Below are 16,242 nucleotides of genomic sequence, written 5' to 3'. Positions count from 1 at the left end.
AAACTTATCAAATAATAATATTGAACTTCTGATAATTATTATATCATTGTTTTCTAATGAAAAATGACTACCCGTTTTTGAAGTCACTTCATATTGTAGTTTGTAGTTTTCTAAAAATCTGTCATTTGAACACATTTGATACAATTAATGTTCTAAAAAATCTGCGACTTTCACTTAACCCGCGAGGAAGGTGTCCAAACACTCGATTTTCTAGAAGGTGGCCGCAGGCAGTGTTATGTGGGACCACTTTTCGAGGTTAATCATTCTGCGACCATAAAATACAATTATTATAATTGAGCATCTCATCTAAGGGTGTCATTGTTTTCATTTTATTTTAGGGATGGGCGGAAGATAGTGACTATATTTCAAGACTAAAGTGAGGTTTGTCCTCGGCACACTCACAAACAAAAATATCTAGTTACGGAAAAAAACATATTCATCAGTTCCTTTGTATATTTATAACATACTTAATTCTTTTATTGGATTCTTTACACTCTCAATTTACCAAAGAAAATTAAATGTTAAATGAAGAATCAATTTATTGCGCACACGCATTACCTTTATCTCATGTATGTATAAGATTATTCTGGTTTTGTGATTGTTTCCTCTTAATCATTGTCAACACTCATTTCTTCGCCACGCTTAACACAAATATTGTGCAATACTTAAGCTGTAATGATAGCAAATACTCGTTTGGGTCTGTAAGCAAGTGCACAGTCAAACGACGAACTCTAGGCCTTATAATCCGGACTCGCTGGTTGCATTGTTCAATTTCATCCTTTTAACCACTTGTGAACTTGTAAAATTTGTCCGCAGCGGTGGCAGAGTTCAAGATATTCTAATTTTAGCGAAAGAACGAAACGCAAATTTTGATTTTGATACGCATTGTTATAATGACAACACCTCTCCTCATATACAGGTGTCCCAGAACTCGTGACCCAGAGAAAAAAAGGCTTAAACCAAAATTTCTAAATAAAAAATAAACGAGTCAAGACGAAAAAACGGTAGCCAATCCGAAAGCTGAACAGAATTTGAAAATCGGTAACTATGGACACATACTACTGTCCATTGGTCAGGTGAACATTCCACTCTCGTTGCCTAGGAAATTTTATTTCATCTCTAGAATAAGCTTCCGGGATTGGTTGCAATTTTTTTATCCTTTCTCGAGTACTATTAAACTTAAGCAATTTTTGTGTTGAAATTTACCATCTGTGTTGCTGTCGGCACCCTCCCTTGCTCTCTGGGTCATGAGTTTTGGGACAGCCTGTATATAAGCTGAATTGAAGACGAGTTTCTATGATTGCAGCAGTTATTTTAAAGAAGTGTTTTAATTAACGCGATTAGGAAACGCGAGATTTTAATCGCCCATATGATGTATTTTATTAATGACAGATTGACACGAGATAATTATAATATTATTCTGCTATTAAACGCAAACCCATTAAATGTTTTTTAATTACCCACAATTTGAAAGAAGGCTATGCAACCAAACATTCACACGAAGTCAGGTATGCATCTCTTTTTAGTTTACTGAATTCGATTAATTTTGTCTCGAAAGTTGGCAAGCTGTCTGAATATAACGGCTTAATTCTTTATTTAACTTAAATTATATACAGTATGTCCCCGGATTGAGTTCACAAGAGGGAAAAAAAGTTTATTTTTTATTTTACATAAAAATGACAAAGGAATAACATTTTTTACTTATGTGAAAACAGATAAATCTGCAATTAAAATTTCAAAATTATTAGTTTGTAGGGGAGAGGGGGGCATAGTGGGGTACTTAACATTTAATTAGCCACGCATGTTAAAATAATAGAAATTAACAATTTTTTTTTACTAAATATCATAGACTAATGTATTGCGGATGATTTTTGTTGAACTTTTTTTGATTACCATAAAAAACTTACGACTTGTGAGCATTATTTTAAAAAATGGGTTTTGCCCCGCTTTGCCCCGCACATAGGGGTAAAGTGGGGTACCCTATGGGGAAATCAAATTTTTGAATTACTGTGTACCTTCTTAGAAAAAGTAACATTTTAAAATTACTTAGGCATCAATGCCAATTGCACATAAATGAGCAGGTTCATCATATTTAGCCACAACATTTGTATGACTAAATTTGAAAAAAACTTGCTCCCTAACTTCGCGAATTTTTTAACGAAAACACTGAATTTCACATTTTGTTTTATAAAACATATAGGTGTTCACATTTTGTTTTATAAAACACACGTGGTTAACTGTCAACTAACAACCAATCAAAACACGCTATTCGATTTTTTTCACAGCGTTTAATTTGAGCAGCAGGAGTGTTACCCCGCTATGCCCCGGTACCCCACTATGCCCCCCTCTCCCCTACTCTTAAAATTAATTTTTTCATTATTTTTATTTATTAAATTTTGTAATCGTATTTAAATAATAGCAGGCTGTAGATTCACAATATCAAATAGTGCGTTAAAGATTAAAGAAAAATGTACCCAAAAATGCGTAAGTATTAAAAAATAGGAAAAAAATGCAATTGCATCCTTAACAATAATTGAAAAATTCGACACAATCTTAAAGAATTACGAGTTAGAATTGAACTATGTACTAAAACATGTAATGGGTCAATTAAATAGTGGAAATTGGTTTGAGTTAAGAAACAAATTTCATTCCTTTGACATGTTTTGCAAAATTAAAAACAAAAAAGTTTTTCGTTATTTTTTGTTTTTTTTTCGATTTTAAGAACACAGCTTGATAATATTAAAGTTTTAATTAAAGATTTATTTATTTTAAATTAAGCAAAAAATATTATTCCTTTGTCATTTTTTTGTAAAGTGAAAAATAACGTTTTTTTTCCTTTTGTGAACTCAATCCGGGGACATACTGTAGATGTTGAAGGTAAATATAATTAGAAATTTCATAAAAAATATTTTTTTATTTACTTTTTTTCATTATTTTTTGTTATTGTTTCTTTTATACAGGGTGTACCCGAATGAAGTGCAAAGATTTTAATTCCAATATCAGACACCGCTGTAGATAACGATTCTGCAAAAAAAATTGAAATACGAATGGGGAAAACCCCCTCGGATTACCCCTTATTCGACGCTTATGGCACCAAATTCAGCAACTGTTTCCCAAAAACTACAAAAACCGTTCGAACAAAAACGTTTACGCTCGCTCTTATCATACTTGTTTAACTTTGACTTAATTAATGGTTTTAAAAACATCATTTTTAAAAGTGCCTATTGGCGAAAAATTAATTTGTTTGAAATAAATTGGGCTTTCAAAAGGGCCGATCTTTATTTTGATTCATTGGATGATCCAATTCAATTTACTCCGTAAAGAAAAAAGTTTTTAATTACAACACTTCTGAAGAAACCACTGACAGAATAAAAAAAATTAAGTCAAAATAATTCAAAATTGAACAATTTGGCACTGTAAAACCCACATTTCTCTACCACGATTAATGTTAAACTGACTGGAACTCCGAAAAAGACATTTTTGCCACTTGTTTATTGCCGTTTTTATTCCAAACTTTTTGATGGCTTGGACTGAACTTGAACTGACCTACCTTAATCGACCTTAATAGACCCACCAGTTTCTGCAGAAAACTTTAATCTTTTTTTTTTCGAAAACGGTGACGTTTCGGAACGTCAAATTTGGCTATTAGGTAAAATGGCGCTGTCTGACATTGGGGTTAAAACCTTTGCACTTTATTCGGGTATACCCTGTATTTCTTCTAATTTCGTTTTGAATGTAAGCACGCAAACGAAGTAATTTATAGCAGTTTTTCTTCTGCTTTTAATCATTGTTTTAATTAACTCACTAATGCAAGTGCGGTATGAAGCTCAGGTTTTTAATCTAAATTAGACCAGAATGAGCAAGCAGGATGAGGATGAGTAGCATCATTATTTGTTGATGACTAAGGGTTTATGCCTACGATTGTTTTTGGTTGACTAGAATTGAATTCCGGGAGAGAGAGAGGCCTCAGTTTATTCTTGTTTTTGCATTCAAATCTAATTAGGTCAGCTTTAGAAAAAAATTAAAAATATAAAGATATCAAAAATATGAAATCCTGCAGGCTTTTGAGGATATCTGGGTCTTCTTTCTGGTACTTATTAATACAATTTGTGCAAAGGTATGCAAAGAAATGGAGAGTTAAAAGAAGAGATTTCCTAAAAAAAATTATAGGTTGTGCGAAATTTCGTGGAGAGTGTATTTAATTTCTAGATTTTCTTTAATTTGACTGATGGTTCGGAAGTAAAATGCGAATGAGTTCATAATCATAATCATGGGATTTTTTGTCTGATTACCCGCTGAAATTCCCCGCTGACTAAAAGTATAAGGCGACATAAAGCCGCGTATCAACTTCACAAGCTATTGATCGTATCGTCATGCAAATGTGATGTGGTTTCGATCACCGCCAAAAATTGTTCACGGCGGCTAATACAAGGTGTTTATAAATGTTTCTAGCATCAAGGGGGGCTTTGGAATTCCTGTGCTGCGCTATTTTACCGCTTTGTTTTCATAGTGAATATAACTATGTTAACTATTATTTCAAATTTCACCTACGTCTACGACTTTTCAGTTACGGTTTTGTGTCAAAATTTTAGATTTTCAGGCTTCACACTACAACTTGAACAGTTTGTTTTCAAAACTAACTTTGTTCAATGATTGAGGTTAACTACAAAGTCAGTTGAAAAATCTAAACCCACATTTGTAACGAGCGGCAAATTTATTTGACATTTCATAGCCACCCTTGATGCTAGAAACATTTATAAACACCTTGTACGTTTATAATTATGTCAACAAGAAAATGTCAATTGAAAATCGGTACAACAGTAATAAACTGACCGGGGCAAATTAAGGTATCAAAATTTGTACTTAAAACATGTTTGAAAGGAAGTCAAGAATAGCGGATTTGTAACAAAGCATTCAAAGTTGATTGTAATAATTTTATCCATAATTCTTTAACTTTCTTTAGAAATAGACACAATGGATGAAAATTGTGTGACGGAAGTGTTTTGACATTTTAATTTTTAATTGTTGCATTACTTAAGTCGAATTAAAGTGTTGATTTCTAGAAAATCGATTTTTTATTTCTGCTGTTTGATTGAAAAATGATTTTTTCTACTTTGCGTTAACAATACTTTCATTGTGAAACGCAGACGCGTTTCACAATAAAAACAATTGTTTTTATTATAAGACGCAAAACAGTATTTTTTTTTGGTTATGTTAACTATGTTATTATGCCGACACTTAAACGTTGAATCATAACCTCAATGATGATCATCATCATGATCAAGAAAATGTGAATTTAGGAATAATGAATCAAAAGAAAAGCAAACGTTGTAATACCCAATTTTGCAAAATTAAACAAAAAACGTCAGTAATTATTTGAATTGAAATTTTGTTAGACAAATGTCATTACCTCTTTTGTCACCAACTTAACTTGTCAAAAATCCCTAATCGAAAATAATTTCTTTCAAATGCAATTTTTAAATTTATTTACAATGCAAAGTAGAAAAAATAGTATATTAAAACACTCATTTCATAAGACGACTTGTAGCACTCATTCTGTTTGACCACTCCTCGCTGCGCTCGTCGTGGTCAAAATCAAAATTCATTCGTGCTACAATACTCGCCTTATGAAATACGTGTAATAATATACTATTTTGGTATCAATTTGACATAATTTCTAGATATTCAGTTTTGAATTTTTCATTATTTAATGGTCATTTTCTTATATCTATGTTAAAATTTGCTCTGGTCACTTCGCTATTGTTTAAGATTTAACCAATGTTGCTCTTTTTCATTCTATATATCTCTTGCAGAAGAACAATGCTATCACTGTATGGCGAGTTTGGTGGCTTCAAAGGAAAAAACATTCATCACTCAAACCAAGCTTCTCTACGAAGTAACGTGGAAGACCGTGATGCAGATCTGCAAAAAGCACGTGGTGAGTATTCTGAAACTGTTATTTCAAACTAGAAGTGAACTGACACACATACATAATTTATTTAGAGGGTCGTTGAACTATCGATTCTGATATCTTTGTCAATATTAGACATGTTGCCTTGAACGATGACATTTCATCATGCAATATTTGTCGGTTTTATGGTGATGTCGATCAGAGAGAGATTTTAATTATGCTCACGTGTAAATTAGGGTGTTTACCGAAAATAGAATGTGCGGAATTCATTTTGGCGATGTTTATGTTTCTCTAGGCCGTAAAATGGATTTTGTTCAAACAACAAATGGTCTGCTGTACAATACATCACTTTCTTCTCAAAAATATCGCGTGATCCATTAAATTTTCACTCGCAGTCTCCCAGGCGCAGTATTTCTGCAAGAAGTCGACCTAGGTTCAAAACCCTTGACCTGCCTGGAATAGGAATTTAATGGAATATCCTCTTTAGTTTCTGTTGGAAGAAATTCTCCTTCTCACCGGTATTGATCGGTGAAACTGGTAATGTCTGCAGTTACCAAAATTTCTTTTTTTTTGTGATTCTGGCCGTACATTGCGCAACTGTCATAAATGTCAAATTTACGACTTGTTAAATTATGGATAGAACACGTGACTTCGTTTTTACTTGCGACTTCTGTTAACTAGTAAATTGAAACATAGCGAGCTTTGCAACGCGCTTTACTTTCGTTTTCTTCGATTGTGAAGTTTAGAACGGTCTTGGTTTTTGCCTTCAGGGGTGCGATTCTCGAAATGGGCTGATTTGATTAAGTTATTTATTTTCGAGGTTTTGTGAACATTTAGTGTACTTTCAGTATGAAATTATTAGTGTGGTCAATAGTAGACTAAATTGCATGCTAATTTATTTAGATTGTCAAAATTTCTGAGAAATTAATGAAATTAGAACAATCTAGATGAAAGTTTTGACTTGTAGTACCAGCAAATTTAGAAACATACAGAAAACTTCGTAAAAACGTGGAAGATAGAAAAGTACGTAAAACTTTTAACTTTACTGAACACAGAAAACCTTGCAAATCCATCCTACTCAAAAATTTGCGATTGTTTTAGTGTTATCATGATATTCTTCTGCTGTAACACCACTGATTGCTGAAGTATTCTGTCTTCAAAATCGAAGAAATTCTATTTGAGTGGATCATTTCCTCCTGTTGACTGTTTTGATTTTGAGCTAAGCTTTGGCACGCTTGATGTAGTTTTAATTTTTTTTTTGTGACAAGTTGACGATGGCGGTTTGAACTCAATTACTTCAGTTGAAAATATGTATGTTTTTATTGTTTAAATTTTATTCTCTCTTAAAATGGTATACTATTCAAGTTTACGCTACACTTTTCTAAAGTTATTTTTTCATGTAAAGGTAGACATAAACTTGTCTTGCACAAGAACCAAAAGTTTTTCCACAAAGTTTAGACGTTTTTTTTGCTTCTTTATACTTTACACTTATTTACTTTACTTTATTTACTTTACTTTATACTTTACTTCTTATACTTTATACTTATTATAGGGACTTTTTACCCTGCGCTAAAGGTTCGGATCCACGATGAGATATTTTCATTAGATTATGGCCTCACGAGTCAAAAATCTTATCAAAAAGTAGCGACAACTATAAATAATCTTAATGCTTTTTCTCGAAATCACACTAAAAGTTTAGTGCACTAAATTTTTAGTACGAGAAAATCAGTGTGGTATCAATAATAGTGTATTCTGCATCATCAAATTAAAAAGTGCACTAATATTTTAGTGCGGTCTAAATATTATCTTTGCAACATCGCAAAAACAGTTTGTCAGGTTGATTGATCTCAAAAAAATTACCTTTCCGGTTAAATGTTCAACAAAAATAAATGCAGCATTAAAGTCCCCCACAAAAAATCACAGCAAAATGAACAAATTTTATAGTTTTTGCTACTTTTTGATACGATTTTTGACTCGTGAAACCATAATCTCATGAGATTATCTCATCGTGGATCCTAACCTTTAGCGCAGGGTAAAAAGTAGGTATAACTTGCGTGTTATTGAGAAGCAAAAGAAATCATCTAAACTTTCTGAACAACTTTTGGTTCTAGTACAAGACAAGTTTATGTCTATCTTTACATGAAAAAATGCCCAATAACTTTGGAGAAAAGAAAAAACATAAAAATACATCAGACGTGGCAAAACTTAGCTCAAAATTTAAAGTAAGGCATAATTAAACACCAACAGACAACAGAACGAAATGATCCAGTCAAGGATTTTTAAGGAATTTTCTACACAGGGTCCGGCAACACCCCCAAAATCATCTTTAATTTTAAAGTTACAATTTTGAAAATTTGCATACACTCATAGTTGACAAAGCTCTAGAAACTGACGCAAAAATTTGTTTTTTAACCCGATTTGGTTGGCGTCGCGACGCCTAAGAAGTATCATTTTTAGCGATTTTTGAGTTTTTTCGGAAATATTCGCGAATAAATTTTTTTTTCAACATAACTGTGATACAAATATCTGAGTTTTTATTTTAAATCTAATGCAAATTGTGTTTAAAAGTTGCGGAAAAAACGCTGTTTTATCAAGTTAGTTTTCAAAATTATGACGGCGCAGTGGCAAACTACGTTTACACCAAAATTTCACAAGCCACTTCATTCACTCTTATAAAGGTTAATTTTGATTAACACAGGCATGTTGCACTTTATGGACACCAGACATCGTTAATTAACATCGACAAAGCGACAATTTCACCAAGTAAGACTTTTGTTACAATCTAAAGCGAGCCAAAGGATAGATGTCATTTGTGACACAAGATGCTGACAGATGGGTGTAAACGTAGTTCACAACTTTGACGTAATGAAATTGGAAACTAACTTGATAAAACAGCATTTTTTTCTCAAATTTTGAAGACAATTTGCATTGAATCTAAAATAACAACTGAGATATTTTTAACATATTTATAACAAAAAAAAATAAATTAAGGGTTGATATCACAAACACTCACAATTAACTAAAAATTACATTTTGAAGGCGTCGCGACGCCAAAACTATCAGTGATAAAAAACAAATTTTTGCGACAGTTTCTAGAGCTTTGTCAACTATGAGTGTATGCAAATTTTCAAAATTGTAACTTTAAAATTAAAGACGATTTTGGGGGTGGACACAAGTGTTGCCGGACCCTGTATATTTTGGTTTCATGTAAATTTGTTGCTACTACATTTAAGTTAAGGACCTTCGTCTAGATTCTTCTTCTAATTTCATTGCTTTCTCAAAAATTTTGCCAATCTAAATAAATTAGCGTGCAATTTAGTCTACTCTCGACAACACTAATAATTTCATACTGAAAGTTCAGGGCACTAAATGTTCACAGAACGTTGAGAATACACTTTTTTAATTTTCCCACTAAATATGAATTTTTGTGCACTAAATCAAATCAGTACATTTCGAGAATCGCACCCCAGATGGAAAATCTAATGTCAAACTGTTATTTTTTATATTGACGCTAATTCTTGATTTAGGACATGTTTTTTTCTTGATACTGATAAAAATAGACTTTTGGCCGGAATAGTACGTTGTTATTCTACTCAGTTTGAGGTGTAATTACTGTTTTCAGACTTGCTGGTTCATGTGACTCGAAGGTATTTTTAATCGGAATCTCGTGAAATCTGCTAAATCACATTAATTAAGTTGTAGAAGTTAAATAAAACCATTCAGAAGGTCAACGGTTTTTTATAAATAATATTCCGATGTTGTGTTCACGAAGCAGCAGTAGCAGTGGGATTTACTATTCCGTTCTATGACGAATTCATTTCCAAATTTACTGAATGTTTTGATGGCGTCATAAAGTAATTTCACAAATTTTAAAAAGGATTTGTACTGGAGAAATAAAATAGTTATTTGTGTACCAAGACCAAAAAGTGTCTCTTTTCGGCCGAGACTTTTTTTAATGGCCGAGGCGATAGCCGAAGGCAAAATGGCACTTTTTGGCCGTGATACACACAAGATTTTAAGATCATTAAATTTACAAATTAATTAATTTTTATTTTTGATTTATTGATTTAATCATTTATAACAACTGAATAATTGTAAATATTTATGAATCCTTCAGAAAAGTTCATATTTTCTTTATTTACATTTGCAGTTTCGGCATGTGTAACTTCACAATTTGTATGAATTAGGTTTGATGTGCTTTTTGATGTCGTTGCAGCAGCACTGCTAGACATGTTAATTTTTAATAATTCAACACGTCTTTGTTGCACTTTACAGCAGTTTGTCGATTTGATTTTACCCAAATAAGTATAAAATTGAGGGTAATGTCGGTATCTTTATGTAATATGTAAAACTATGGATAGATGGCGCCACCATAGATCGGCCAAAAATGTTTGCGGCCAGAAAAGACTTACTTTTAGGCCGCTTTTGAGACCTAAAAATTCCATTTTCAGTTTAAGTCGTCTAAAAAATAATTTCTGAAGTAGAATAGCCGCCTGATTCCAAGTCTGAATTCTGTTTTGTTCATTTGGTCCGGATTCAGAGATATTCTTAAAAAAATATTTTTATAGGTTTTACTGTAGTCTTTGGCATCACTTATGGTACTTCCAAAATCGTCTTTAATTTAAGAGAAAAAAAATTATACTTTTGCATACGACCATGGTTGATCCAGTTCCACAATCTGACACAGAAAATTGTTTTTTATCACGGTTTGTTTGGCGTCGCGACGCCTAAGAAGTGTAATTTTTGAGTTTTTAGTGAAAATACTCGCGAACTTTGTGTTAAAAATCACCTCATAGTCTTTGTCTTCTAAATGACAAGAGATAATAACTTGTTTAACACCGCGTTAGAAAGGAGAGATTTCAACGTTTATACAGGGTGTCCTAGAGAAAAAAGGCTTATAAAGGCAACAGTTCTGAACCAAAATTTCGAAACAAAAATTTTCTAGCTTCAAAAATAATCGAGTTAAGACAAAAAAACGGTAACCTAAGCTGAACAGAATTTGAAAATCGCCCTATTGGTCAGACTCTCGTTGCCTAGGAAATTGGGATGGCCTTTTACTCCACATCTAGAATAAGCTTTCGGGATTGGTTGGTAATTTTTTATCCTCTCTCGAATACCATTAAACTTTGAAAATCTTTGAAATTTACCATCTGTATTACTGTTGGCACCCTCCCTTGCTCTGTGGGTCACGAGTTCTGGGACACCCTGTAGTGACGTTATAAAAAATGAAAGTATTAATTTAGGAGTTGTATACAAAAAAATGTCAAAAAAGTTGTTTAAAACCGTTCGTTTTTCAAAATTTTTATCAGTTTTTCTCAAAGATGTTGGCAAACACTATATCTACTTACCTTTGATAAATAAAGGTTTTGATAAATACAGAAAGCTTATTAATATACAGGGTGCGGCAAAATTGTCTTTAATTTCAAAGATAAAATTTTGAAAATTTGCATACGCTCATAGTTGGTTGACAAAGTCCTAGAAGAAATTTGTTTTTTATTACTGATAGTTTTGGCGTCGCGGCGCCTTGAAAATGTATTTTTTAGCTAATTGTGAGGGTTTGTGAAATCAACCCCTAACTTAATTTGTTTTCAATATGAATGTGTTAAAAATATCTCAGTTGTCACTTTAGATTTAATGCAAATTATGTTCAAAATTTGAGGAAAAAATGCTGTTTTATCAAGTTAGTTTAAAATTTCATTACGTCAAAATTGGGAACTACGTTTACACCTATCTGTCAACATCTTGTGTCACAAATGATATCTAGTGAAATTGTCATTTTGTCGATGCTAATTAACGATTTCTGGTGTCCATTAAGTGCAATATGCCCCAGTAATCAAAACTGACCTTCATACTAATGAATAAAGTGACTTGTGAAATTTTGGTGTAAACGTAGTTTGCCACTGCGCCGTCATAATTTTGAAAACTAACTTGATAAAACAGCGTTTTTTCGCAAATTTTAAACACAATTTGTATTAGATTTAAAATAAAAACTCAAATATTTGTATTATAGTTATGTTGAAAAAAAATTGAATTCGCGAATATTTCCGCAAAAGCTCAAAAATCGCTTAAAATTATACTTCTTTGGCGTCGTGACGCCAAACAAACCCTGATAAAAAACGAATTTTTGTGTCAGCTTCTAGAGTTTTGTCATCTATGAGCGTATGCAAATTTTAATTTTTTTTTCTTTAAAATTAAAGGCGATTTTAGGGATGGACACAAGTGTTGCGGGACCCTGTATATAATATGGGTGCTTATGTAAAGATTTGATTAAAAAAAAAAGTCGCACAGCTCCTTTGTCCACTAAGCGGTTCAATTATGACGCTGAATGGCATCTATGTCAACACTTACGCTACACCCACGTGTACATTTGACCGGATAGACTACTAAAAATTTGACAATACTCGTTTCTCCGTTTCAACGATCTGTGTAGTAGTCATCTTCATAACGTCCTTGGTACATAAATAACTATAAAACCAAAAAAAAGTCTGTTTATACTATCGAAATGTAGTTGAATGATTTTTCATTACACTTCTGGTGGGTTGTGTTCGAACAAAAACATAAACACGAGTTTTCCTCTGGAACAACAAATAGAATCGCCCCGATTTTATTCGGTCTTTAAGAAGTGTTTCGTCGCACACGACATAATTTACCATTTAATGCCATGTAACGGTCATCTCTGGCAAATTTCCTCGTCTCTCCTACAACATCCTTTTAATCCCGCTCCATTAAAGTTAACTCTTGCGCCTCATTAGGTATTTATAAACATTCTTGTTGAGAGGATGCGCAAATAAAAAAGTGGCCACTTATGAAACATTTATATGATGATCGTTCGATCTTCGTGTTTGTCTTTGCACAAATAACGAGTCACTGGAATGATCAAGCGAATGATAAACAACGAAGGTTTTTAGAACGAGAGCTATGTGGGTGGAAAGTATAAGTTATATATAATGAAAGAAATAAGCGGATTTCTCTAAAAATTTTGATGATTTCGTGCAGTTTTCTCGCGATTCCGCCGTTAAATCTTGATAAAAATTGGTGGTTTTGTAGATTTCGAGCTCTTCTTTGCGAATTCAAGCCATAAAACATCGAAAATCAGCGAGAAATCGTCGTTTTGCATCGAAATAAGTGGATTTCTCTAAGAATTTTCATGATTTCGTTCAGATTTCAGCTGTTTTCTTGCAATTCAGCCATTGAATCTTGATAAAAATTGGTGGTTTTGTAGATTTCGAGCTCTTCTTTGCGAATCCAAGCCAGAAAACAGCGAGAATCGGCGAAAAATCGTTGTTTAGCATCAAAATAAGCGGATTTCTCTAAGATTTTTGAAGATTTCGTTCAGATTTCAGCTGTTTTCTTGCAATTCAGCCGTTAAATCTTGATAAAAATTGGTGGTTTTGTAGATTTCGAGCTCTTCTTTGGGAATCCAAGCCAGAAAACAGCGAGAATCGGCGAAAAATCGTTGTTTAGCATCAAAATAAGCGGATTTCTCTAAGATTTTTGATGATTTCGTTCAGATTTCAGCTGTTTTCTTGCAATTCAGCCGTTAAATCTTGATAAAAATTGGTGGTTTTGTAGATTTCGAGCTCTTCTTTGCGAATCCAAGCCAGAAAACAGCGAGAATCGGCGAAAAATCGTTGTTTAGCATCAAAATAAGCGGATTTCTCTAAGATTTTTGATGATTTCGTTCAGATTTCAGCTGTTTTCTTGCAACTTAGCCGTTGAATCTTGATAAAAATTGGTGGTTTTGTAGATTTCGAGCTCTTCTTTGCGAATTCAAGCCATAAAACATCGAAAATCAGCGAGAAACCGTCGTTTTGCATCGAAATAAGTGGATTTCTCTAATAAGAATTTTGATGATTTCGTTCAGATTTCAGCTGTTCTCTTGCAATTCAGCCGTTGAATCTTGATAAAAATTGGTGGTTTTGTAGATTTCGAGCTCTTCTTTGCGAATCCAAGCTAGAAAACAGCGAGAATCGGCGAAAAATCGTTGTTTAGCATCAAAATAAGCGGATTTCTCTAAGATTTTTGAGGATTTCGTTCAGATTTCAGCTGTTTTCTTGCAATTCAGCCGTTAAATCTTGATAAAAATTGGTGGTTTTGTAGATTTCGAGCTCCTCTTTGCGAATCCAAGCCAGAAAACTGTGAGAATCGGCGAAAAATCGTTGTTTAGCATCAAAATAAGCGGTTTTCTCTAAGATTTTTGATGATTTCGTTCAGATTTCAGCTGTTTTCTTGCAATTCAGCCGTTAAATCTTGATAAAAATTGGTGGTTTTGTTGATTTCGAGCTCTTCTTTGCGAATCCAAGCCAGAAAACAGCGAGAATCGGCGAAAAATCGTTGTTTAGCATCAAAATAAGCGGATTTCTCTAAGATTTTTGATGATTTCGTTCAGATTTCAGCTGTTTTCTTGCAATTCAGCCGTTGAATCTTGATAAAAATTGGTGGTTTTGTAGATTTCGAGCTCTTCTTTGCGAATCCAAGCCAGAAAACAGCGAGAATCGGCGAAAAATCGTTGTTTAGCATCAAAATAAGCGGATTTCTCTAAGATTTTTGATGATTTCGTTCAGATTTCAGCTGTTTTCTTGCAATTCAGCCGTTGAATCTTGATAAAAATTGGTGGTTTTGTAGATTTCGGGCTCTTCTTTGGGAATCCAAGCCAGAAAACAGCGAGAATCGGCGACAAATCGTTGTTTAGCATCAAAATAAGCGGATTTCTCTAAGATTTTTGAGGATTTCGTTCAGATTTCAGCTGTTTTCTTGCAATTCAGCCGTTGAATCTTGATAAAAATTGGTGGTTTTGTAGATTTCGAGCTCTTCTTTGCGAATTCAAGCCATAAAACATCGAAAATCAGCGAGAAATCGTCGTTTTGCATCGAAATAAGTGGATTTCTCTAAGAATTTTGATGATTTCGTTCAGATTTCAGCTGTTTTCTTGCAATTCAGCCGTTGAATCTTGATAAAAATTGGTGGTTTTGTAGATTTCGAGCTCTTCTTTGCGAATCCAAGCCAGAAAACAGCGAGAATCGGCGAAAAATCGTTGTTTAGCATCAAAATAAGCGGATTTCTCTAAGATTTTTGAGGATTTCGTTCAGATTTCAGCTGTTTTCTTGCAATTCAGCCGTTGAATCTTGATAAAAATTGGTGGTTTTGTAGATTTCGAGCTCTTCTTTGCGAATTCAAGCCATAAAACATCGAAAATCAGCGAGAAATCGTCGTTTTGCATCGAAATAAGCGGATTTCTCTAAGATTTTTGATGATTTCGTTCAGATTTCAGCTGTTTTCTTGCAATTCAGCCGTTGAATCTTGATAAAAATTGGTGGTTTTGTAGATTTCGGGCTCTTCTTTGGGAATCCAAGCCAGAAAACAGCGAGAATCGGCGACAAATCGTTGTTTAGCATCAAAATAAGCGGAGTTCTCTAAGATTTTTGAGGATTTCGTTCAGATTTCAGCTGTTTTCTTGCAATTCAGCCGTTGAATCTTGATAAAAATTGGTGGTTTTGTAGATTTCGAGCTCTTCTTTGCGAATCCAAGCCAGAAAACAGCGAGAATCGGCGAAAAATCATTGTTTAGCATCAAAATAAGCGGATTTCTCTAAGATTTTTGATGATTTCGTTCAGATTTCAGCTGTTTTCTTGCAATTCAGCCGTTAAATCTTGATAAAAATTGGTGCTTTTGTAGATTTCGAGCTCTTCTTTGCGAATCCAAGCCAGAAAACAGCGAGAATCGGCGAAAAATCGTTGTTTAGCATCAAAATAAGCGGATTTCTCTAAGATTTTTGATGATTTCGTTCAGATTTCAGCTGTTTTCTTGCAATTCAGCCGTTAAATCTTGATAAAAATTGGTGGTTTTGTAGATTTCGAGCTCTTCTTTGCGAATCCAAGCCATAAAACATCGAAAATCAGCGAGAAATCGTCGTTTTGCATCGAAATAAGTGGATTTCTCTAAGAATTTTGATGATTTCGTTCAGATTTCAGCTGTTTTCTTGCAATTCAGCCGTTGAATCTTGATAAAAATTGGTGGTTTTGTAGATTTCGAGCTCTTCTTTGCGAATTCAAGCCATAAAACATCGAAAATCAGCGAGAAATCGTCGTTTTGCATCGAAATAAGTGGATTTCTCTAAGAATTTTGATGATTTCGTTCAGATTTCAGCTGTTTTCTTGCAATTCAGCCGTTGAATCTTGATAAAAATTGGTGGTTTTGTAGATTTCGAGCTCTTCTTTGCGAATTCAAGCCATAAAACATCGAAAATCAGCGAGAAATCGTTGTTTTGCATCGAAATAAGTGGATTTCTCTAAGAATTTTGATGATTTCGTTCAGATTTCAGCTGTTTTCTT

General features: G+C 33.4%; 1 protein-coding gene across 4 annotated transcripts in view; it reads left to right on the top strand.

Annotated features, from left to right (window-relative positions):
- sky (GTPase-activating protein skywalker) overlaps positions 1-16,242 on the top strand; it is a 91,898-nt gene that overhangs the window by 32,044 nt on the left and 43,612 nt on the right. For all 4 annotated transcript variants that reach the window (XM_088035207.1, XM_088035206.1, XM_088035204.1 and 1 more), the window contains exon 3: positions 5,814-5,938. In XM_088035207.1, coding sequence (XP_087891333.1) covers positions 5,814-5,938 — 125 coding nt within the window. The remainder of the gene's footprint in view (positions 1-5,813; positions 5,939-16,242) is intronic.

Source organism: Gnatocerus cornutus, chromosome 5, assembly GCF_029298725.1.
Source record: "Gnatocerus cornutus isolate USDA-ARS CGAHR chromosome 5, icGnaCorn1.1, whole genome shotgun sequence".
NCBI classification, from domain to species: Eukaryota; Metazoa; Arthropoda; class Insecta; order Coleoptera; family Tenebrionidae; genus Gnatocerus; species Gnatocerus cornutus.
Note: the sequence above shows the minus strand (reverse complement) of the source record. Positions and strands in the feature narration are given on the sequence as shown.